Source organism: Toxoplasma gondii, chromosome VIIb (genome assembly GCF_000006565.2).
Source record: "Toxoplasma gondii ME49 chromosome VIIb, whole genome shotgun sequence".
Taxonomy (NCBI): Eukaryota; Apicomplexa; class Conoidasida; order Eucoccidiorida; family Sarcocystidae; genus Toxoplasma; species Toxoplasma gondii.
This window is the reverse complement of record NC_031475.1, coordinates 182,569-206,893: the sequence shown is the minus strand read 5'-3', so window position 1 is coordinate 206,893 and position 24,325 is coordinate 182,569. Positions and strand designations below refer to the sequence as shown.

At 52.7% G+C, this 24,325-nt stretch overlaps 4 protein-coding genes across 4 annotated transcripts; 1 reads left to right on the top strand and 3 right to left on the bottom strand.

Moving 5' to 3' along the window:
* Positions 1-114: 114 nt before the first annotated feature.
* TGME49_264075 (hypothetical protein) lies at positions 115-444 on the bottom strand (the record flags this gene model as incomplete). The annotated part of the gene is made up of 1 exon (XM_018781352.1): positions 115-444. The coding sequence occupies one exon, from the start codon at positions 442-444 to the stop codon at positions 115-117; it is 330 nt and encodes a 109-aa protein (XP_018637187.1).
* A 712-nt stretch (positions 445-1,156) lies between these two features.
* Positions 1,157-3,435, top strand: ACP (acyl carrier protein ACP). Its single transcript, XM_002365457.2, has 4 exons — positions 1,157-1,522; positions 2,189-2,502; positions 2,628-2,764; positions 2,901-3,435. Exons 1-4 carry the CDS (start codon positions 1,438-1,440, stop codon positions 2,914-2,916), a joined length of 552 nt encoding a protein of 183 aa, XP_002365498.1. The 5' UTR covers positions 1,157-1,437; the 3' UTR covers positions 2,917-3,435.
* A 1,612-nt stretch (positions 3,436-5,047) lies between these two features.
* TGME49_264090 (hypothetical protein) lies at positions 5,048-20,427 on the bottom strand (the record flags this gene model as incomplete). The annotated part of the gene is made up of 14 exons (XM_018781353.1): positions 5,048-5,288; positions 5,667-5,884; positions 6,508-6,651; positions 7,206-7,292; positions 7,757-10,453; positions 10,805-12,932; positions 13,543-14,051; positions 14,638-14,799; positions 15,086-16,141; positions 16,623-16,742; positions 17,217-17,363; positions 18,202-18,981; positions 19,320-19,817; positions 20,254-20,427. The coding sequence occupies 14 exons, from the start codon at positions 20,425-20,427 to the stop codon at positions 5,048-5,050; spliced, it is 8,961 nt and encodes a 2,986-aa protein (XP_018637188.1).
* Positions 20,428-21,305: 878 nt separating this feature from the next.
* On the bottom strand, positions 21,306-21,818 carry TGME49_264100 (hypothetical protein; the record flags this gene model as incomplete). Its single annotated transcript, XM_002365459.1, has 1 exon — positions 21,306-21,818. The coding sequence occupies one exon, from the start codon at positions 21,816-21,818 to the stop codon at positions 21,306-21,308; it is 513 nt and encodes a 170-aa protein (XP_002365500.1).
* Positions 21,819-24,325: the final 2,507 nt, after the last annotated feature.

The following is a 24,325-nucleotide window of genomic DNA, read 5'->3' as shown; positions in this document are numbered from 1 at the left end:
CAGGAGACACAGAGACTTGTACCTCCTATCGGCAGGAGGTGGCTGATGGTTGCAGTGATTTCTGTTTTTGTGAACTCACCTCTGGCGAGTAAGCCCATCTAACTCGGAGTCCCTTTAAGTATGCTGGACTCTCGAAGAATCCTGTCCAAGTGACTGAGAAAAGAATGTTTCCACAACAGCTGTTTTCGGAATAGTCGGCGTAGTGCTGGTACCTGCCTCATCGCCAGAATGATGCCCCGAGCTGGACCAGTAGCCTGCTCCAGCCTGAATCGCTCGAAGGGCATCAAATTCAGGACCGAAAGTGGAGGATGCCTTGCTATTGACGAATGTATAAGCATTCTCCTGCCCGGAACAAACGGGAAAAGAGACGGCCAGGAGCGACAGTGAGACGAGTAAGACCCCGGGGATCCCCATTGTTGAAAATATCGCTGTACAATTGACCATCGATTCCCGACTTTTTCAGGAGGATAGTTCCAACAGAGCCTTGTTATAGTGAAGAACAGTTGACGGCAGCTTCTGGTGGAGTGTGCCACCCGGCGCGTCCGCTGTACGTACACAGCGAATCACTGCAGCATTGCCTCTACCAGGCAGGAAGGAACCTAAGCACAGAACGGAGTGTTTATTTGTCAGAGAATTTGCTGCTGTCGGCGGCGAACCCAGAAATTGAAGTGGATGTTATGCTTACTGCGAAAGCTGCGTGCAGACGAGTACGCGTTTGTTTCGCCCCCTACCTTCGAATCGAGGCTTAGTATATCGAAGAACTCTGTTGTTACTGAGTGACGAGGGACGAACGTGCTTCTGTACAGAATTGTGAGTTGCCGCTCATGCCGGAGTTGTGTGCAATCGGCGTCGTGCTGTAAATTGATGGAAATAAGTCAGGGCTCTGCGACAGTCATGGTTGGGTCTTTCTCTATAGACTGCCAGCCATCTAAATACACGACAGAGTGTGGTGGTGGCCCGCGGTTGTGTCCTTACTCCGTATCAGTGGCATCGCCCCGAGCAGACTTTTCTGTTTGCAGTCAGGAAGGCTGCATACACTGCAGACGCCCTTCCACATATCAACGAAACAACTGAAATCTTCAGGCTGATAAAAAAAACACGAGTAAAACTGTTCAGATAGTCACTTTCACTTCTTCAAACCTCGGTGCTCTCCCGGGCGCACTCAGGGGGCAGGGCCGTAACGCTTAGTTCACCACGTCAGCGTGTTGGACGGGGAGCCTGGGGTCGTTCAGAAATCGACATTGTCCTACCTCCACGACTGCGATGTCTGGCATCCGTGTTCATTGATTGTCTTGTCTCGTTTCATAACTGTCCTTTCCTCTTAAAGTCAATGCAGCGTCTTGCTTTTGTCTCGGCACTGTAGACTGCTCTTTTGGTTTTTGTCTCCAAATTTCACGTCGTTTTCCGACTGGACTGCACACCTCTCACACCAGAACTATGGAGATGCATCCCCGCAACGCCGGCAGGAAAACACTCCTTGCCCTGGCCCTGTTTATGGCGACATCCATTGCTTCTTCCTACGGTGAGTATGCATAGTTCACTTTTAAGTCTTTTAAAGGCGTCTTGTGCTGCGGGTGCGACGAAAGTATGTGAGTTGTGGAACCCAGTTTGACGAGACAGTAGCTGTCTCCGTTAAGACAACGGTGTCTCGGACGGAGTCGTTGCAAGTCGACAATGTTGTTCTGTGTCTCTGCTGTGCATTAGAATGCCACTTATGGGTGCACGTGCCTGACCTACGTATAATATATCCGCACACTTCGTACACGATGACGATAATGCGCCGTCTCACGAATGTTTTTCTCCCTGGAAGGTGTTTTCGGGCCTCGACGGTCTGGTGTGAGGTCCCAAAGGGGCCATGTGTGTGAGTGTTCCGCTGCAAAGAGTTCAGGGTTAGCGAGACTATGTAACGCAGACGATTTATCCTTGTGGTCCTACTTTCAACGCTGCAGCCCAATGTGTGTCTGCCTGGCAGTAAGATGCGGCTGCGTTGAGGAGGACCCCGGTCCGAGTGGCCACCATTATCACGTGTTTGTTCGTGTGATACTGAGTTGCAATCGAGCAAATCATGTCGATAGCGTCTGTAACGGAAGAATGTGAACTGTTGTAACGTAGGCTGCCTCGTTGAACAACCCAGTTGGTTAACCAGAGCTTCTCGAATTGTGTGTCTTCTGCGCGTGTTCCGGTACAGGTTTTGTGTCACCAGGCCTGATCAGGTTTAATTACCGATATGGCACTTGCCCCAACATGTCTTCTGGAGTTTGTGCCACACCGTCGACGGCGTCCCTCGGAACTTTGGGGCAACCCGCAGGAACTGTTGCACGCCGCCCAGGACCGTTTCGAAGTGTTAGCGCAAATGTCATCGGCAGTCCCTCTTCTGCGCTATTCGCTGCCGACGAGGCGAGTTCTGATGATCGGCCCCTTCTTGAGAGAGTAAAGGACGTTGTTGCTGACCAGCTCGGTGTGGATCGTGCAAGGATCAATCCCGAGTCAAACTTTATCAAGGTAAGTGCTCTCAATGAACGGTTACGCACAACGAGGGATGCGTAAGATGTCTCCCCATGGTGCCTACCAGGGTGGATCCTCGATGAACTTCGGTTTGCTTTCTGTGCGTGCTCGGACATGTACAGGATCTGGATGCAGACAGCCTGGACAGCGTTGAGCTGGTCATGGCATTTGAAGAGAAGTTTGGTGTCAGCATTCCCGATGAGGAAGCGTCCAAGATCGCCACCGTCCAGGACGCTCTGAGCTATATCGAGAAAGCCAAGTAAGATATTTTCCTCGTGTCGGCTGCGTTGTGGCCCTTGTTGAGGTGTCTGAAACTGTGATACCGTAGATGTTCCAGTGTCCCGGCGGCGAGCAATCCACATAATTGTCCTCTGAACTGCATGCTGTCGACTCAGGAGCGCTACAGCGTAAGAGTCTCAAGGAGACATACGATCACTGGAGTGACCGTACCCTGGTGTTTTCTGGTAGTTCACCTCAAAGCAAACAACCTTGTGTTGCACGAGGAGCATGGACTGCCCAAACACCCTGTAAGTTTCGTTTCTCCTACGGCTGACGACCAAAATCTTCTCGGGCCGTCCGGCTGTCTGCTGAAGACGACCCCTGGGAAATGTATAGGTGCTCTCCGGCATGCTCGACTCCTGTACAGTTGCAGCATACTGAGATTATTTGTACCAGCCCGGGTTGGAGTGCGGCGTCAGCTGCACTAGCAGGCATAAAAGGTTTGGAAAATGAGCTTGCCCATTTACACGGAGCGTGGGTATGCTCTCATCTCCGTCTGGCCCCGTCTAAGGCCTCCGGGCTGATTATGTTTTGTACAGCGCCATCGGCAAAATCGAACTGACAGCGTGTTCGCGGTCCGTCTTGCCTCGAGCTCGCGCGATAGACTCGTACAGAGGACAACTATAGCGTTCTGTTTCTCTGGTTTCAGAGGTTCGTGAATAATTTCTTTCCGCTAAAAGCCATTACCGTTTTCGTTCTGATCCCGGTTGTTTTGGACTTTGCATGTGTGACGCCCTTTAAGCGACAGATGAGCTGCCGGACCCTTTTCTGTCGTTTCACCTAGATCATGCCAGTGAATGCATGTTCTGCTGAGTTAAAAACTCTGCAATAATTCGGTAACTTTGCTCTGTGATTTGCGCACCGGCCGTAGCCGTTTCGCTTACTCGACAAAGAAATGACAAGCAAGATGCTTTCTACGGACGCATCCAGAACGAGGAGTGACTGAGAATGTTCTGAGAGATACTCAGCCATGAAGAAAAAGAAGTTACTAGGAAATGGCCAAATGCTTCCCTTTCGTCCTTTATGCCACCTCAGAGACAGACACTTGCAGCAGGCAGTGTATGGGTCTCTTGACAGAGAAAAAAATAAGTTGGAGAGTACTTGATTCATTTGGTAAAAATTCAGGCTTACTTACTCTAACCAATTCACTAAAAATTGTGAGCATTCTACAATGAATTGATGGTTTAGCTACTATATTATACCTTACTACCGGATTGGTTTAATGCTTTTGCCAAACCAACTCTTAATAGCTACAGCTTCACTCTTTAGGAATGGTTGCTTTGACTCCGTTCACAACGGGCCACAGAGAGTGTTCGGCTTCTTCACCATCTATGCCTTCAGTTGAATCCTACATCGCATGAAGATTATCTGCTCCCTTTTCGTGTCCCAAACATCAGAGCAAAAAAAAGCCTTTCTAGCGATTGATATATTTCAGAACAGCTGTCGAGCAACACTGTTAATGCTCCCACATAACAGTGAGTTGCTAATGGATGGAAAAGCTGTGTGACCCCATTGAGTTAAGTTTTCGAAGACTCTTCGCCCCCCTTATTGCGCTGTGTGGCTCGTGCCTCTTTTTTTCCATTTAGTCGAAACTCAAATGCAATCGATCGTTGTTCCATGGGAAGGCTGGATGCGGCCCGTTTCCCGGCGACTCCACATGTACCTGTTTATGTGCATGGAGAACGATATTTTAAGGCAATATCTGCTTGCAGTACAGTTGGTGCTCTCCTGAGTGAGCAATGATTAGATCTTTTGCACGCAGCGACGCTGTTCCCTGACCGCGTTCCTCAAAACTTGAACTGTTGCTCATTGCTCGGTCAAAGAACCCCCGTTCGCTGTAAAACGGTTGGCCGTTCCACGTGAAAGAGAGGGGCGAAGACAACCAGTGGGGACAGTTGTATTCTTTGTTCGGAGAGTGCGCGCCAGCAGGCTGTCAGTCCTGCAGTTACGACCGCAGGCGTGGGTGCTCGCTCAACCCCTTTCCTCTGTACTCCTGAAGGTCTAAAAATGTGCCCGTTCTGCAGCAGCGGCCACAACTGTGCTCTGTCGAGCTACCAAAACGAAAATTTATATCCTTTCTGCTCTTGGTGGCTTTTCAAACGTCGCGCGCCTTAGTTTCTGTTGGGTCGACCCAACCCCTCAAGCGCTAGCTAAGTACAAAGCGGGATCAAATGCACGTCCGTGGGGTTACACAACGCTGATTCGTACGCGTTTTGATTCCCATCCTATGTCGGACCTTAAAGGGACAGAACCGCTAGCCAACTCACTGAGGATTGGGAAAGACAACGACATTCGTAAGATGGGACATGAAGACAGAGCCCCCCCGCAAAGAGTCTGGCGCCTGCGGACTGCCTTCAATCGCTTCTCTGAGAGCCCGAGTTAGTTCCTGTGCCACAGCATTCTCTGTTGTTTCTTCCTCACACGTGGTCACCTGAGTAGCAGCTTCACCCGATAGATATCGGTGACACCGCACCATTACGGTCGGTACCGAAAACGCGCCGGCCCTATAGGCAAAACAGCATTCAGTATGGATGAGAGGACCGTTTGTTTTGGCTCTGGAAATTCAGCGTCCACTCCGCAAGTGGTGAATGTATATCAAAAGCCCCTGCACCCGGTTTCTTATTCCGTAGCTTAACGGCACAACCTGACGACTTTTACAATTGCCGAGATTCTCACCGTTCGTTTTTACGATGCGCCCACCTACAAACGTTTTCGAGAAAGAACGGCGCTAAGGGCATACCCCACTTTCAGCATCTTTGCAGATGCAGCTATCGTCCCTACAAAAATGCATTTGTGCATGCACTCGGAGCTGTGTGACAGACGCATGCAAAGAGCTTCCTAAACCCTTACCATCACCCACCCCAAACTCTCTCGACTATTACCTGCACGCGACCATCGTCCACTGAATGACTCGGTCACTCTCCGGAGAAAGAAGAAGGTCTGTGCACATCACTCCGCTAATCAAATATGGACATTCCGACCGGCCACTCCACCGAGCTGACAACTCTGAGGAGCCTTCGCCGCCCAGGTCTCCTTCTGCTTGAAAGCGCCCGTCGACTGACGCCGTTACCGGCGGATAAACCAACTTCACCGTTGTCTCCTTCACGCCATGCACACAAAAAAGCCAACAAAACACACCATTCTGCGAAAGACAATGGTCTAATGCCACGTCATACTGTATAGATGTCATGGCTCCCGGTACTTTGGGATCATACTAACGGCGAGAAGCGAAGTCGTCATTGAACTACACACAGCCACATGTGGCAACCATCACGTGCATATGCATATATTTATATATACAGATATCTGTAGGGAGAAAAGGAGAAAATATTCACACATGCATACAGAGATGAACATTTACGCTTGAGACGTTCGCACATTTGTGCGTTGATGCACAGTGTCTAATTTATGTACTCATTTACTTCTATCATCCTTGGGGCCTGGCAGTTGGGTCCGTTCAATTGACGTCTTTTGGTAGGTGAATGACAGACGCATTTAGCGAAAAAACGCAAACATGCAACCACGTGGATGTGTAGGAGACGGCGAGAACAACAGAGGAAGACGCATACATTAAGGGGTCCAGACGCTGACATAACAAAAGAAGTATCGAGCGTCGGCACTGGCATTTACAACCTCCCGACAGTTGAAGATGGACCTCGTCGTGTGGCATACGGGGAATAACACAGGACGACACAGAGACTAGAAAAAACAACATCTTTTTACCTGAGGACGCGCCGTGTTATTCGTGATGGTCGCCCGGAGCGTGAAAGGAACACCAACCGTTGGAGTGGACGTGTGTGTCACGCGGATGGCCACAGGCGCGAGGTCAACGCATGCAGGAAGTAGCGCCGGAAGAGAGAAAGGGAACTGAAGAAACAAGCAGAGACGGAGAAGAGAAAAATCGAGGACGAAACCGTTTCAGCTGGTGCGTCGCGTGCTCTGAGTAACGCCACGAACATAACACGGGCCCCGTGGCCTGGATCGCATGTGGAATCTTGTTGTGCAGAGACGTGTCCGTACGTTTCTCAAACAGAAGAAACATGAGAGAGGAAAAAATTTTCTCTTCACCTCGGCAGACAAAAAGAAAGGCCTGAAGACGTGATGCGATACCTCACACGCTCAGGGAAGATCGATACTTGCACACCCGTCAACCCGGTTCTCTTCATCTTTGCACTTTTCCGCCACATAACTCCTACTTTCCCCCATCTCCCGCCTTCTCGCTTTTCCTTTTGATCTGTTTCCCGACCTCAGTATTTCAGAATCTTCTTTTGTACCTACTATGTCTCGTTTTTTCATATTTCTCCTTTGAATCTGTATCTGTCCTCTGTTTTCCCAAAAATTCATATCCCTCTTCTATTGTCCTGTTCCTCCTGCCTGTGACCGCCGTTTACAGCCACTTCCGATGACACGCCGTGACTAACCAGTTGCTCGCGAGGCTCGAACAAGCTGCTGAAGACGTTAAAGGGATAAGGGAGTGCGTCGGCATGTCTCTGGAACCTGATGTGAACCTGCACAAAGCAAACAAGTTGGCGGAAAAAACTGGTGATCAGTTGTCTGCTGTTCCGCCACAAGTGTCTCTTTCACGCAGCCTTTTCTTCTGTAGTCGCATCCCCAGAATTCCAGGCCCTCTTTGTTGTAAACGAAAGCCACCGAAAGAAGCCGCTTGGAAGACATTCTTCTAAAGCACTACGAAGGGCACTGGTAACAAAAAACATCCTCTGGAGAGAGGGAAGTCTCTTTCTGCTCGCTCTTTGTGTGCATTTCAATTCGGTTTCCCCGTCTCTCGTTTTCCCTCCGTTTGGAACACACACATGCCTCTTCATTGTTTCTCTAATCGTCCACCGACATGCATTTTCTTTCTCGCTCTCCACCCTCGCACATGCCGTATATTCATCTCTATCCACTGTTGCACACGTCTTTTGGTTTTTTCCAGTCCACGCGTGTCACTGTCCTTTGTCTTCACGCAACTCACCGCATATTCGGTCGCGACAGCGGGATCACCGCAGCTTGCCGCCTGCAAAGAGGCCGGAGTCAAGGCCTCTGCGTCCGCAGGATGTCTATCTCCGGCGTCCCCCTTAAGTGCCATTGTCTCTGGAGACACCCGCCTTCGGAGGAGGGCCTCTAGGTCCACGACCGCACTCCACGCCTCCAGACTCTCGACCGTCGCCAGAGACCCAATGAGCGGCGGTGCCAGCGCCTCAGTCTCCAAGATTCCTTTTTTTTCCCCTCCCCTCTCGTCTCCATCCCCGTCTGTCTTTTCCAGGGCGACGCCGGACGGAAGCAAGGCCCCGCACTCTGAGCACATGCTCCACTTGCATTTTGCACGGTTCCGGCTTTGTGTGATCTTTTGAGCGACACTCGCGCATCCTTCTTCGCACTCGGCTTCTGTTCCGCCTCCAGTCGCATCTGCCGCTGCAATATTTACCGTGTTTCCCTGTGTCTGCTGGCCACCTCGTGACTCGTGTCCTCTCCCCGCAAGTGCCTCTGTTTCCCCAGTTTTTTCTGGCCGCCAGACCGACAAGGGCACGATGGCTACGTCGTCGAGTCTCAGCGCGATGCTCGAAGGATTCGCGACATGTAGATAGGCCAGCGGGGCAACTCCAGACGCAAACCGAGCCTCTCGATTCGCTGGAGGAGACAGACAAGACCGAGGGTCTGCCTTTGAGGATGACTGCTCTTCCCCGCCCGCTGTGCTTGCAAACGGCGCCGGCTGCAGCTGCACCTCCAGGGGTTTCTGCACAAGAATGCTTCCCGCCGCTGTCACGAAGTCTTCCTGGTGATCGACATCCAAGAAGTCTTCCTCTCGCCACTTCTCGTCGTCTCCACTGCCTCCGTTCTGCAACCGAGGACGCGAGGGAAACTCCAAGAGCACGCGAATCTGGACAGCTCCTGGGGTCTTCGCTTTGAAGAGCAGAGGCACGGCGATCTCTTCTTCTCCGCTGAGCATGGTTGTTGCGCCAGGGGTCGGTCCTTCTCCCTTCTGCTTTTGTCTCGCGTTCAACCTCGAGTAGAGAGAATCTTCTGCGCGATGCTTCGCCTCGAGGCCCCCACCGGATGTAGCCTGTTTCGGGTCTCGGAACGAGCCGTCGAAAGCGACAGCAGACAAACCCTCGCTTTCCACCGTCCTATCGTCTGCGTTATCACGCTTCTCTGAGACTTCGTATCCCCGCGATCGTCGCGGCGAACACTCGCTGCGACTCTTCTCTCCAAACAGATCTTCGTGTCCCTCCTTCCCTTGTTCGTCTCCCTTTTCTTCTTGTCCCATCTGTTCTTTCTGTCCATTCCTTTCTTCGGCTTCTCCCTTTTCTCCGTTTTCTCCCCTTTCTTCTTCATATCTCCCACGACAGTTCTTCCGCCGTCTCTCGCCTTGAGGAGCCTGGTCTCGGCTCTGGGCCTTCCGGTTGCTTGGCCGAAAGGTGAAGAGGCGGACAGACGAGCGAGAGGGGTCGCTGGGGTCTCCGCTGTTTGTCAGTTGTCGCACGTCGCTTTCGAATAAGAAGGCAGCCGCTTCTGTCCCGGTCGCGAAGCCCTGGCCTCTGGAGCCCCCGCTATGGCCTTCGTCTGCACGTGGACGAGAAAGGAATTTCGTCGGCGCCCGAGTGAGGACAAGTGTCTCCCCTCCGAGCCCCTGGCCTTCTCGCGCTTGCCTGCAAAAGTACCCCAGCGATCTGTACCAGTCTGCGAGTCTGCCAAGACAGTTGAGACAGCCTCCTGTCTGTGATTCGGCCGACGCCGAGACGCGGGCATCAGGCGAGAACGCTGGGAGAGAAGCAGGGGACGCCTGTGAAGAGCTTGAACTCGTCGTCCCCCCTCGCTCTGGCTCTCGATGCAAACGAAACTGTCTAGACCCGCCGTCTGGTGCACGCCCGTCTCCTCCCGCGCTCGTTCCCATTTTTGCATGCGTTTCCGGGTCCTCCTCGCGCTGGAGACCGTCGAAATCGAGGGAGAGAACTGGGCGATTCGCAGGCACCGAGACAGGGAAGATCATTCGGAACTTTGGGCTCCTCGCCCCCTCTTCTGGTCGCTGTTTCTGTCCTCCCCCCGCTCCGTCCCTCTCTTCCAGGAAGGCGGCAAAGTCAACCAGGGATTCGCGGCGTCCCGCGAGACCTCCCAGGCTTTCAAAGGAGCTGTTTGGACGCTCTGGCCACCCCAGACTGAACATGCGCTCGCCCTCTCGACTATGGAGTCGAGCCTTGTGCTCCACAGAGAGAAACCTTTCGTGCAGATCGTCTCTTCTCGCCTGTCCTTCCTCGCCGCCCCGCTCGTCTCTCCCTTCCGTCCACGGCATCCCGTGCGTATCGGTGAAACTCTCTCTCTTGGAGGCATCCGTCGACAGAGACCGAGTGAGCCCTGGCGCCTCTCTGGAGCCAGTTGTCTCAAGAAACGTCGAAGAAGGGAGACCTCGGAATGAAGTTTTGTCTTCGCATCTGGTCTCCGCCGACCCCCCCCCATTGAGCGCCTGAGGCTCGCCCGAGGAGACTAGCTCCGTCACCACTGCCTCGTGAGAAGCAAAGAGGACAAGGCGACACCGCCTTAAGTGAGACGGAAGCGCCTGGGGCTTCTGTACCGCTATTCGAAGAAGCAGAGGAACGACTTCGTCCTTCCATGCACACGCCGGGTTGCACAAACTGACACGGAAGAAACGGTCGGGGTGGAAGTCCTCCAGAAGCTGCAAACGCGAATCAGGGGGGGGGGCAGAGGGGCGGGAGGGAAAAAAGGCGTGGGCGCGAGAAGGCCGCAGAGACACCGGACGAAGAACACGCTTTTAAAAGAGGGGGAAAATACAAGTGCAAAGCAACTCAACAACCGAAAGAAGAAAACAGGGAAACGATTAAGTAGCCGCGAGAAATGAAATGAACATGCAGGCGACTGAGAAGCGTCGACGAGCGCAAAACACAGTTCACGGAGAGGCACTTGCACACGGCGACGTTGTCAATATACAGGATGAGTTGCAATAAGATGTATAATTCTAAGGCTGTTTCACGGGTGCCTTTGGTAAACTTGGAAAAGAAGAACTTACTTTTTTGCCAGGGAGAAACAAAAAAGGAGAGTTTTGAGCGGCCTGTTCCCCGGTGGAGAAAGGCGGCATCGGCGGAGGCGGAACACTCAGCCTCTTCTGCAACAGGGCTCGGCGCACTGGCTCCGGCCAGCAGCCTCGAGGGAAATGTGCGAGGCTGTCGAGAAGAGAAGAAGCTGAGGATGAAAGAGGAGTTTCTGTTCCTTCTTTTCTCTCGTCGGCAGGGCCTTGGAGACACACATCTTCGTAGAGCTCGTTTTGGCCCGCGCTGTCCGCATTGATTGCTGGGGTCAGCAGAGCCTGAGGTCGCGCGCTGGAGGCCTCTTCGCGTTCTCCTCGCCTCTCCAACTCTCGAAGGAGAAGCCTCACTTGTTTCATTTGCCACGGTTCCAGATTCGGAGGCGGACATGCTGCGTCCAGAGGAAGCACAGTGGAGAGCGCGAAAGTGACGAGGCGACAGAGTTGCCATGAGAACGAGAGGCCCAGGACTCGGAGCGGCGCCGAGACGGCAGATGAGGAGAAAGAAGCAGATCTGGCATCACATGGATACACCACGAGACGGAAACAGCAAAGGCCGCCCGATGGGATGACCACTCCTGGTCTCCTCTCCGCGGCTGACGGGTGTCGAACGCTTTCATCCAGCGAAACAGAGGCCGGAGGAGAACCCCAGCTCCGGAGTTTGTCCCTCGCCCCTCCCGGGGAGTGTCGATGTGCACCCGCGTCGGCGCCTTCGCCTTGCTGGAGTGAGAGGTTTTGTCGCCAAGCTTCCTCAGTTTCTTCTTCAGGGACAAGGGGGAGCAGGCGACACGGCAGCGGCCCTCGAGAGGTGACAAGGACGCCCCGACTGGTGACCTCCAAGTCGAGGCCGAATCTTTGAATCACACAGAGGAGCCCCTGAACAAGAGGCCTTCTCTTTTTCTTGTGCTCGTGTCTTTCTGCCTTTCCCGCTTCCTCGCCTAGAAGGCCACTCCTCGCGGTCGCTTTCCTTTCGCCTGAGGCCCTCAGAACCTTCTGCTTCCCCTCTCCAGCTCTCCACAGTGCCACGGCCTCTCTGTGGGGAGCGTCGGCACTCGGGAGGGCAAGCCACCCCACGACCCCGGGGAGAGAAACCGTGAGCGTGCATCTCTCGCTTCTCGCGCTTTCTCCTCCCCTGAAGTCTTCGTGGATCTCCACGATTCTCTCCTTACTTCCCTCTCGTGTTCGATCTGAGGGCGCGACGCATGGGTGGCCTCCATTCGGACCTACCCCATCTCGAATCTCCGAGCTCCGTGATTCCTCCCTGCTCTCCACCAAGTGCTGCAGTTTGGGGAGAAGCGCGAGGAGCAAAAATGCTCGCAGTTGACGCCGCCTCTCGCCCTGAGGGTCGTCGCGGGCTGCGCGTAGCGCAAACAAATTCATCAACTCAAACACCGAGAGCACCCCAATGCGATAGTTTTCGAAGTCGAGGAAAGAGGGCAGAGACGCCAGGGCCTGGAGACTTGTCAACGACCTCCCGGAGCACTGAGCGTCGCCCGACAGTCTTTCGTCTGCTTCTGCATGCGCAAGACGAGGCGGCCCACATATACTCGGCTTCTCGCTTGTCTCCTCAGTTCTATCGACACCGTTCCTTCCACTCGCAGGTTCATCGCCATTCTCAAGGCTTCCACCAGCACCCCGAGGAAAGGTTCGTAGGTCCTCGTTTCCTGCACAAGCTTCATCTAGTCCGAACGACGCGTGGCTCTCCGAGTCCACAGTCCCAGACCCTTTCTGTGTCGGTCCGGAGACGCCAACTCGATCTACAGGGAGACGCCTGTCTCTGCCCTCGCCCTCCCATGCCGGGCGAGGTGCAGGGCCGGCGACAGACGGCGAAGCGAGCGAGGCCTTGTCCGGGCCTCCGGCACTGGCGTTGAGAGAAGACAGGGGAATAGCCGAGTTCGACTTGCTCGACACATCGTCCTGAGGCGAGACACTTCTCGTCGGGACCGAGTCGACCGACTGAGACAGAGACGAGGGTGCATGTCGAGCTTCGATGCAGTGGAAAAGAGGATTCACATGTGCCAGGTCGTACAAAAAAGGCGGCGGAGCTAGCGAAAGAAGCGAACAAATTGACAGGAGCAAACGCGCCAGGACGTACACCAGCAGAGGCCACCACCTGAGGGAGAAAATACAGAAATCGGGGACACAGATGATACGAGACAAGTATACAGTCGAGGACGAGGGTGGGAGTGTCGACACAGACTTAGACACACAGATCGTGGAGCGTGTATAAGAGTGGCTCTTCGTGTGAAGCACACAGGTGATCGATTTTCACTCGTGTGGATATTGAGCTTACCCCGCACGCGAGATTATCAAACTCCAATCAAGACAAGCACAAAACTCTACATACTTTCCCGCACTCGAACATGGTGATTAAACACCTAGAAAAATCGGTTGATCGATAGAAAAGGGACGCAGCACATCCATTAATATGTATATATATATATATATATGTATATATATATATATATACTAAAAGTTACCATGTTGCTGTGCTTGGCTAGAAGAGCGTTCTCGTATTGTTGTTTCTTTGCTAGCTTTCTGTAACACGAATGTTTCCTTCGCTTTTCAACACGACTTTCGACCGCATCCGGAGAAAACCAAGTCACCTTCGCTCAGTTCTAGGTTCGACGTGCAGAACTTGAAACTATTTCCTAAATCCCACTGTAATGCTCCACTCCTCTCTCCTTTCAGATACGCTCGTTGCTTCCCTTGAAAATACTGACCCTGCGTTTTTCATCGTCCAGAGCTGATGGTCGGTCGCCGAGCCTTCCACGAATTCTGCTGCCGCCTTCCACACCTCTTCGCTGCCCGCAGGCCAGGCTGTCCTCATCGCCTGTTCCATCTCTTCTTCCTCAGCTTCACTCTCTCCTCCTTCTCCTTCCTTTAACGCATCTCTGTCTCTCTGTCCCCATCCGTCGCAGTCTCCTTGTTGTCTCAGTGGTCGCGCTGTCTCTCTGTGTGCGTAGGTCGATGAGTCTTTCTTTTCGTCACCCCTGTCGCGTGCTTGTCGGTCTTGGTTGTTCCCCCTGTTTCCGCTGCCTCCTCCGACGACCACAGCCGTGGAAGGGCAGAAGGAAGAGGAAAGGAGAGAAGCCCCACTGAAGAGATTTGCAGAAAGCGCATGTGCCAAGGTCGCGTACAGTTGGCGCGCGGTCAGCATGCGCTGGCTGTCGAAGAGCGCATCGGCCAGCTGGCAAGCGATGACAGGGCACCCCCTCGATCCCCCGATGCACTGAGAGGAACAGAGAGAGAAACGAGCAGAAGAAAGTTCCTTTCTGGGGAGTATACACTGAGAGCTCGATTACTGATGCAGCTCTTGAAGGTCCGGTGAAAAAGAACTTCGAAATCGAAACAGACAAGGAAAGGGGAATGACACCCGACGAGTGCGAGATTTATAGCAACCACAGAAAACGCACAAAAGAGATACTACAGACGGACAAGAAAAGGAAACAGGCTAAAAGCAAAACCAAGTGAAACAAACAATCATGTGATAATCCATGGACTCTACAAAGAACTGCGTGTCAGCCAAAACTAGAAATACACGCATGCATATACAGGAGTGCATATATGTATATATACATATATATGCATATGTATATACAAGCACATGTATATATACTCATGTTAAATATGCATATAAATATAAACACATATACATCTATGCATACACCTGTGCTCTTCCTCATCTGAGAAGATGGATCCGGCAATGTGGGGTCAGAAGCGACGAGCGATTTCGTTTTTCAAGACAGCTGCAGAGGAGAAACATTGGATCGCATTCGTTCAGGGTCAGAACTGAATTTTTTTCGCCTTCTCTTTACCTTGTAGATGGCGTGAGCCTTGGAGAGAAGGCGAGTTGCATGCATCGCCACCTGCTGTTCGTTGACCGAGAAAATCCAGCGAAGAATGACCTCTTGTCGCATCAGAGCCGCCGCAGCTCCTGGGCTCGAGTGGGGTACCAAACTGAAGGCCTCAACCCCATGCTGAGGGAGCAGGAAGAAATCCGAAGAAATCCAGGGAGATCAAGGATCCAAGAAAAAACAGTGTACATATATTCTTACTTGTACGTCACGGCATGGACCCTTTTTGATTTCGTTTCCTCTTTTCTTTTCTGCCTCTTTCTCTCTCCACCATTGGACCTCCACCTGCTCCGCTTCCATATGCTCGACAAGTTTTTCACCGAACCTTTTTTCCCCTCCCCCTCACCATCTCCCTCTCTCCCCGTTTCCCTCTCCTCTCCCCCCCTTGCTTGTCTCGCCGTCGCCTCACCTGTAGAGTGTCGAGTTGTCCAATCCACTCTGAAGGCACAGCAAGGCCTCCCTTCATGGAGGGGGGACGAACTTGGACCTTTGCGCGACGGACCCACACGCGTAGCTCCTGGAGGTAGCGAGCAGCGGCTTCGAAGTGGAAGCCGGGGTTCTCCCATGCTTCAGTTGTCAGCGACAGAAGGCCGGGACCCCAAGAAGTCAACGCTACATGCTCCTCCCTCGCCACAGGGGCGACCATCTGGGACAGAGACACTTGGCTGTCGTCCAATCCGGGCAAAAGAGCAGTCGGTCCTTCGGTGGGACTGCAGGCGCCCTGAAGCGGTTCGCAGGGCTCGTCAGGCCCGACTGGAGGCGGAAAGGCGAGGCTCGACTCCCCAGGAGCTGCTGCCTGATCTCTGCGAGGTCCAGCAGACAGCGGCGCGGCTCTGCTGGTGCTGTCGCGACTCAACCCCCACTTGTTGAAATGAAGTCCGTTTCCCAAGAAATTCAAACCCCCTTCGCTGTCGCGGCCGGTGTGGCGCCCGAAACCGAGAGCGGATGCAAGTGTCTGACGCTTCAAGTCGCTCGACACCTCTGCCTCGGAGTTTGGGCGTCTCCCCATAGAATGCGAGTGAGGGGACGAAGAATGCAGAGAAGACTGCGGAGAAGCAGGGGATGTAGGCTGGTTGCTACGGCCTCTTGGTGTTGTTTGCGTGACTTGCAGGCTCAGGCGGTGTTGCGCGAGAAGCGCCTCTTGCTGAAGGTGGGCAAGGAGTTCGTGGAGTTCCGCCAGCCACTGAGGGAGGAGGTAGCCGAACAGTTCTTCTTCTTCTGGATTTTCTCGCAGAACAACGCGGTGCTCGCGTGCGTGGTGCGCTGCCTTTGCAGGCTCGTTCGCTTGAAAGTACATGTGGTACATGCGCACCGAGAGCAGATTGCACAGAGACATTCGCTCGACGGCGCTCGCCATCTGCTTGTCCGTCGTCAGCAACTGCCAAGCGGCGATGAACGACTTCATCGCTCCGTGCGGCTGAGCAGCAAACTCCAACATGTACCCCGCCTTCACCAAGCTTCGAACCTGCGAGAAAGGGGGAGAGAAACGGGAAGAAAGCGAGGGAAGCAGAGAGAAGACGATGCAGAAGAAAGAGAGCGTGGAAAAATCGAAGCGGAAAAGAAAGCGAAAGACAGGGGAAGCACGAGGGGAAACGAGAGGGGAAGACATGCAGAGGTGAGAGCAGGAGACGGAAAGACAAGGACGGAGCGAGAGTGATCGGGAAGGAGATCGAAATGGAGGAAACGACACGGAAAAAGTACCGCGATAAAAGAGAGACGAGAGAAGGCAGAGAGGAGCAGAATCGAGAGGGAAGCCGACGGCTTCGACGAGAGACGAGGGGGAAGAGAGGTCGTCAAAAACGGATAAGATCAAGAGGAGAAACGCCGATACAAGCTCGGAGTAGAGAGGGATGATTCAGGGAGAGGCGCAATGAAGAACAAGAAAAAAAACTTCATCACACGAAAGACAAAGAAAGACACAGAAAGGTGAAACGAAATGCACTTACATGATACACGTGGCAAGCATTCGATTGATTACGGTCTGCGCTTTTAGGGGCATGATGAATCTGCTTTCTGTACCGACGTGACTCATTCTCGTAGTGCTCCACAGCGCAGTCGTACGCCACCTACAAAAAAGAAAAAAGCGCATGTAGCTATGTCAAAAAGCTAGGCTCTTTTCAGTAGGGAGGAACCCAGCAGATTGCAGTAGGAAAAGTCACTGAAGAGAGACACCTCTGTTGTACAGCTACGTAACTACTGTAAAGTGAGCACACAAGCGACGTTTCACACAAAATGCCCACACCACTCATACATCCCATATCTGTCTCCAAAAAATACGCTTGGAAGGCACATACATACCATGCATGCACATGTACATTAAAATGCAAGCATGTACATATGTATATGTATGTATATACTCGTATACACACTTAGACATATTTAGACATATATGAATATATATGCATGTGTATCATAGATCAGTTCCCTTCGCGGGTCTCTTGTTTACGTTTGCATGCTGATTTCTCTCGGCATGCACGTGCAGACGTAGACGCTTGCATAGGGAACGCGAGAGAGGGGAAACAGAGAGCGGCGGATCGGACCTGTTCGAGACGGTCCATTTTGGTCTGAATGTCGTCAATTCCGCAAGTGACGAAGAGGGCGGCGATCTCGGATGGATTCAGGCGCCGGAGACAGCTCACCGCGCTCTGCGGGTCTGGCAAGCCCGAGGGCAGAATGACAAAAAGGATCTGAGGAAAAAAAAGAAGAACGAGACACCGACCCTCGCTGGCCGCCAATTTGAAGCGATGCGATGCGTTGACATCCTTCGGCGAACAGAAGAGAAAGAAGAGAAAGAGAGAAGAGACACGTTGAATTCAGTCCAGAGAGGCCTCGAAACGGAGTCCTCACAGCAACGAGACAACCGAAGAAACGAGACAAGAGAAGAACCGCGGGCTGAGAAGGCCGGCAAGAACAAGGGAATGAGCGAGGTGAGAATCAGAGCAAGGACCTTGATGTCTCGCCTCTGAGACGCTTGTCTATATTCCAAGGCACTGTGCATCTTCTTCACTCGGGTTGTGGCATTCCTTCCGACAGGCAATCGCCTCTTTCTGCTGCTTTTGTACAGAGGCCTCTCCGGATTTCACTCTATTTTCTTTTCTCGTCCTCTCTTCCTTCCCCGAATCCGCAGCCCCCGGTGCCCCCTGTCACTTAGCTCCCTCGGTGAATCCTAGTCACCTTTTCGCCTTTGATTTGGTCTTTCGCGGTGTCAAACGACTTTGCTTGTTTCCCCCATCCCTGCGTCTTCTCTCCGTCCCCTTCTGACGCCGTTTTTCCAAGAAAATCTCTGTTTCTCAGTTAAGAAGACTAATCCAATTAAGTATGGTGGCGTGTCACCTAGCACTCGTCAACACCATCTGAGGATAAAAAGCCGCTTAGGTGCGAGGTCTAAATCTTTTTATGAATTGCTCTTTTCTGGAGAGGATAACCTACGACGTGAACGTCCTGGGTAGAGAAGGCGTCCGTTTACCGGAGCCATGTTATATTTCATTAGAAACTACAGGGTTGGTGACTCTTTTCTCGCCTTACCATCTTGGGTGCAACCTTTTTTCTGTGTACGTGGTCTCGAATGCGTTCAATGAGGGCGAGTGCGGCTCTCTCGGCTCTTGCGATGGCAATCTCGCGGGCATCCAATTCTGGCTCTGGAAAGAGGGCCTCTGTTGCTTCTGTCCCGCTGAGACCTTGCGGAGACTTTGGAAACGCTGCTACTTGCACTCCGTGTTCACTTCCCCGTGCTCCGCTTCGCCTTGTCAAGTCCTCACTGCCCGGGCGGTCCTGCAATGCCGCCTGTGCACTGCAAATCCCGATCGCAGCATTGATGTTTCGGCAGCAGTGCGGTGATCCTGGGAGACACACGTCTCGACTTGCGTCTGTGGCTTCTGTCTCTGCAGCGGGGCCCGCATGCGCGGAAGGCGGGCAGGCATTTTGGGGGTCTTCTCCGCCGCCCTCAGACACCCCGAGAGCGGACGAGCGCTGAGTGCCGCCCTGAGAAAAGAAAGAGTCCGCCGAGACCCCCGAGCAACCCGCCCGGCTGTCTGCGAGAAGCTCGCGAGTGTACGGACAGCAAGGACAGCAGGGCTTGGCTGGAGACGCAGACGTCGAGGGCTCACCACAGGCTCCGTCAGTCGAGCTGGGGTGGCTAGGCGCCTCGACCTGGTGAGAGTTGGAGTGAGCGACTTGGTGCGACACCGGCGACGCCAGAGCTGGAGCCGCCGCGGGATCGAAGGCCTCTCGCCAGTCGAAACACAACGCGTACGCCGCTGGACGCTCTGCTAATTGCTTGCGCATCCAGCCGTGCCGAAGAAAACCCTGAAAGCCAAGAGAGGCGCGAGCGTATACAGCAAGGAAGGCGAAGATGGGTCACCTGCGCAGAAACAGGGGTGCGCCTGCACAGCGAAGGTAGGGAAGATGAGAGAGAGTTACCTAGACGGCGGGGGAAGATACGAAACGGCGCCTTCTGAAACACAAGCCAACAATGATCACCACAACAGGTTTCACGTGCATGCGCAGGAGACAGCCAAGCACGAGGGGATCCCTGTTACTCGATACGAACCGAAACCTTACATCTATTCACCCGCATTGATATATATATATATATATATATATAACTGTGGAAAGGATCCATTTTTTTGAAGGTGGACACTCACTTTGTTGAGAAGCTGTTCTGGAGCCGGAGGCGTTTTCTTTTTTACAGGAGGCGCCCGGCGTAGAGCTGTGAGCGTGGCCTCCTTACTAGGCAGGAGAGGCGGCGCGGCGCCGACCGTCTCACTGCCTTCTTCTCCTCGCCCTCCACCTGCGTCTGGAGAGGAAGAAGCACTGGCCACACCGTGGGAGGAAGGACCGGCCGCAGAAGCTGGAGCACCAGCCGCACCATCTGGACTCGGTGGCGCGCCTGGCCTTGGCGCCAGAAAGACGCCATCATCGGCAGGGACGGGGGACGCTGAGCCTGACAAGCTGAGCGGAGCCTCTCCACCGGGGGAGGACGCAGGAGCGCTGGCGGATGCAGTGCCGAGACGCGAGAAGGGGAAGGGAGAAGCTCCAGAGGAAAAGGGCGCGGGAGACGGACACACGCTTCCTCCTCTCGACGAGGGAAGAGAGACGACGGAACGTCGAGAGGGAGACAAGACTCCGGGGGACGCGATAACCTGAAAACGAAGAGGACACACGCTCACTCGGGAGAGAAGAGCTCGTGCATCCGCGCGAGCCAACGCAGGACAGAGGCGGAAAGCTCCATCCTTTGGCTGGGTCGTTGGCGACAGAAACCGTCTGCACTTCAGGGCAGTCTCGTACGCACAGTAAAAAGAAAATGCCGTCCGTACACCTGGACGGTACGACAAAGAAGACGACTGACCACCCTGGTCACTAGCGTTTTCACTTCTGCGTACACCTCTGTATGAATCAAACATTTTACATCGCTTGCCACGTTGCAAATACTCTTACACACAGACAAACCGAGAGAGAGGTACCTGAAGGTCTACAGGGCAACCGCAACGCTCGAAACCAACTGAACACGCTCATATCTGTATACATTTATGTGTAGAGAGAGAAGCATTGCTTCTTCTGTCGTCAGAGTACCCTTACTTGTTCAGAATCGTAGAAGAGGAAATTCATGCGAGGTTGATGAGGCACAGAAGACTTGCCAGTCGTGCAGGCCTCGAGTGTGGTCCGCAGGATGCCGTGGAGGCGCGCCGGTGTGCAAACACCCACGAGCGGGAGAGGCGCCACATTGCATTCTGGAGGACAGAGTGGAAACATTGGGCCTTCCGCAGAGAAAATTCTGGATCAAAGTTACTAGTTGAAGTGGAGGACCCAGAGAACAACACTCGAACATGCTCTTTTCACACTCCACCTTCTGTCTTTATCTGCTGCGAAGCCTCTCCGTGGGAGACGCCTCCTCCAGAGACGAAAAGAAAGGGTGAACCTTTGACTCAGGGGAAATTATGTGGGAATCTCCGGCCTTCGAAGAGCAGATCGGCTGATGCTACTGCAGAGATGTGCAGAAACAGAGGGACTGATACAGCATAGGACAAACAACAAGAGACACGGAACAGAGCATCTTGACCCCGAAGTTGGAAAAAGGGCAAACGACAGACGGATGAGAATCAAAAATATAGCGCAGGAACGAGGATTTGGCGTAGTCTTGTCGCAAGTGACGCACAAGCTGACGAGACGGAGAAAAGTAACGAGACACTCGCCCGAATAGTTTGTACACTAACCGAGATTCGTGACTTCCACCCAGTTCCTCATGGCAATTGAGATATTCAGCCCAGTCGTGAGATGGAACATGAAACGTACGGAAGCAAATAGAGACACGTCCGTTCATATTCACACATGCATGTATAAAATACGGGCAACACACAAAAGCATCGGGAGGTGAACGCTGTCCGTGAAAGGCGGGTAGATGCAAGCTGCAAAAGGTTACCGAGAAAAGCGTCGCACACTTGCAGCTACGGAGCAGGCATCAATGGAGCAGAAGAAGATTTGTGAAACAGGTACCAAACAGAAAGAGATGACGTTAAAAAAGAGTGTCTCCATCTACTTGCTCGTGCAATTCTCCCTCTCAGCTTTCACGCTGACGGCTACCAGGATGAACGAAAGTGTCTCTGTCTCGCCAGGGGGAAGAGGCTGACAGTCTACATCAACGAGTGGCTACAAGATGCACACGAAGCGTTTGTGAACGAATAAGTTGAAAAGAGCGAGCTGGCAAGAAAAATTACGAACTCTGCGCTGCAAGTTTGCTTGCCGCTTTTCCGCTTCCTGAGCGGCACGGTAGAACGACAAGCCCGCGCTCCGCCTGAGGGGGTAGATTTGCATGCAGGAGACGTACACACTGCACGCAGTCTCGTGGAGGAACGTTTCTGTTCCAACTCGTCGTGCCTTTTCCTGCGTGTTCTTTCCATTTTATTGTAAGAGCGTAGCCAGCAGCACAGCATCATCACCGCTCTGTCATCGTCCTCTGCTCCAAAGTGGCTGTAACCCGCAATAGTGCTGGACTGCCGCTCGGGAACGCGGTTTGCAGGGTGGTGGCCTGCGAACGGCAGACGTACCACGGAAAGAGGTCTCTCCTCCGGCAAGGAGAGAGTCCCGACGACCTGACTCTCCGCGTTAAATTGGGGGGTAGATGCACGGCATCGGACGACCTCCATATTTGACTCTTCAACGGGTAGTCGCGAAAAGCGACATCATGTTTCCACACAGGGCAGCAGCTTCGGTACGATGGAGCAAACAGGATTCTCAGATAAAAAGACCTATCTCATGCCACTATTGGAGGCAAACTTTCTCACGTTACCATCTTTGCCGTGTTCGAATGACTCGTGAGGGGAAAGTGTCAGATGTGCGGGATTTAGAGAATCAGTCATCGAACAGAACCTACTAGACCATCATGTGTTGAATATTATCACGGCCAATTACGATGGAAACCGGCTAGGAAAGGCTGTTCTAGTACGATATGCTTATCGAATTTCAGGTGTGATTCCTCCCGTCGGTACGGATAGGCGAACAAAATGGCAAGCCGGTACCTCTTTTGACACGCGTTCTGGTTTTTCCGAGTCTTCCGTTCGTGCATAAGTCCTATTTAAAGCAAGTGCGAGCGATGGATGGTAACAATGACACTGAGAGCAGTCCCGTCAATGTGAGCGCAGATGCCTGAAACTCTGTAGCGCCTTCAAAATGTCTCTGAAGAGTTAAGCAGCCTGGTGGAAATTCTTCTTCGACGCGGGTTATTCGAATACTAGTCACTAGACGAAACTCAAGCTCATTTATTTGTTTTGAAGATGCACAGCAAGGTTTATTGGCAACCGTCCAGCAGGACCGTGTCGGCAATACGGAAATATTTGCGCCCTCGTGTTTGATGGCAGCACTCGCCCAATAAGATGTACGTGGAGGAGCCTCTAGAAGGAACCCTTCTGAAGCAGTGATTATTTTGGGGGGTCAGTGAGGATGCGGGGAAAGCATATCTTCCTGGCGGCAGACCCTTGAGGAATCGTCGTTGGGGAACAAGTTGTGTAGACATGATGCCGCCTGTTCACGCTTAACTACACCAATAGTCCACCTCGTGGTATATGCACTTCCAAAAATCCTAGGAATTCCATTCCACAAGGTGTAACAGAACGTCTAGCATGCTTATAGATCGCATCGCTGCTGCTGCTCCATATGGCACTGTGGTAGCACATGTCGGAGCAAGACACCCGTTATGAGGCGCAGGCGACCAATTTCCTCATGATGGTTGTACACCACTGCCACACTGAACTGCTGAAGCCGGAACGCAAGGTTTCTACTATAAAGGCGGCACATAAACAAGATGCCAAATTTGCAGATATTGCCGTGAGTCAAGATATGCAATCAGAACGTCGCTGACGAAAAAGACAGAGTCAGAATCACTTCATGCATATGAATCGTTCACATTACTGTACACTGTTTCCGGAACTCTCTCTCTTTCATCCGTATCATCTCCTGAATATCCTGCTTCACTTGTCTCGCCCTCTCTGCGGCATCTTCTGCCTGAACGAACAGTTTGACAGAAACACAAGGGTGAAGTTGTGGGCCTAGAGGTAAACGGGAACGGTTTCTTTCCAGGCGACTCGTTGTACTCCGCGATGATGTACTCATTTTGAGAAACAGCTGTTCTTGAGCATTAGGCTTCCGGGGATCATCCGCGAGCAATGATCCCGTTTCACGAACAGAAGTTTGTATGCCTCAAAAGTTTCCATTCAGTGAATGGTGGTTCGAGGTCCCTGACGTGTGCTTTTCAGCAGGACCGTTCACTCCGTATCTCCTTTATGTAACAAATGAATAATGTTTGATCGGATGATGAGCTGCTTGTGTTGTCGCTTCCCCATGTTTTCTCACTCAAACGCTTACAGCTGCTTCAGCTTTCCGAACTGCCGCTCTTTCCAGCTGTGCAGTGGCCTCACATCGTCGGAGTCTCTTCTGCAGCACATGCGTAGAAGGAGCGAGAGAAAAAGAGGGATGACAACGCTGCGAAACCTTCTTCGTGTTGGCGTATCTTCTTGGAAAAAGTGTGTTGACATGGCAGCAACGTAGGGTACACAGATCCGCATCTGGCTCTTGATACGGATGTAATCAACTTGCTTAAAAGCGCTTACAGAAATTTTGTACCACAGTGAGAAGTCAGTTGGGCGCTGTGCTATGCGGTGTTTACGGAGTGGTGCTCTTGTGATCGATTTTGTTGTGGCTATTCATCATTCCCAGCTAGTACGGAAATTTTTGGTACCCTGGTACATTCGCTGGTGTGTTTTCAGCCAACTTTGTTTCCCGCAACGCATGCGAGTGCCGCTATTTCAGTTCGTGAAAAAAGGACCACAGAAATTGTGGGCGCATAACGGCAGCTTCATACTTCATGTTTTGCGATGACCTCGTCTGTAACAACTCGTCCTGACATTGTGCTTTGTCGAACGGATCCGAGGGCAAGAATTACGCTTCAGAAACAAAAGAACAGACGACGACATGGGTGTCAGTGGCTTATTGATGCATGGGGCATAGTGGACCGACTCAGCGCTGTTAGACTGCTCGGCTTATGAAAGGGAAACGCGGATCTGTTTAGACTTTTCCACAGATGTCGGGGCATACGCTGAGATAATGGTCCAAGGTTTCACAGAACCATGTAACTGGGTCGACGAAAATCGGGGCCAGA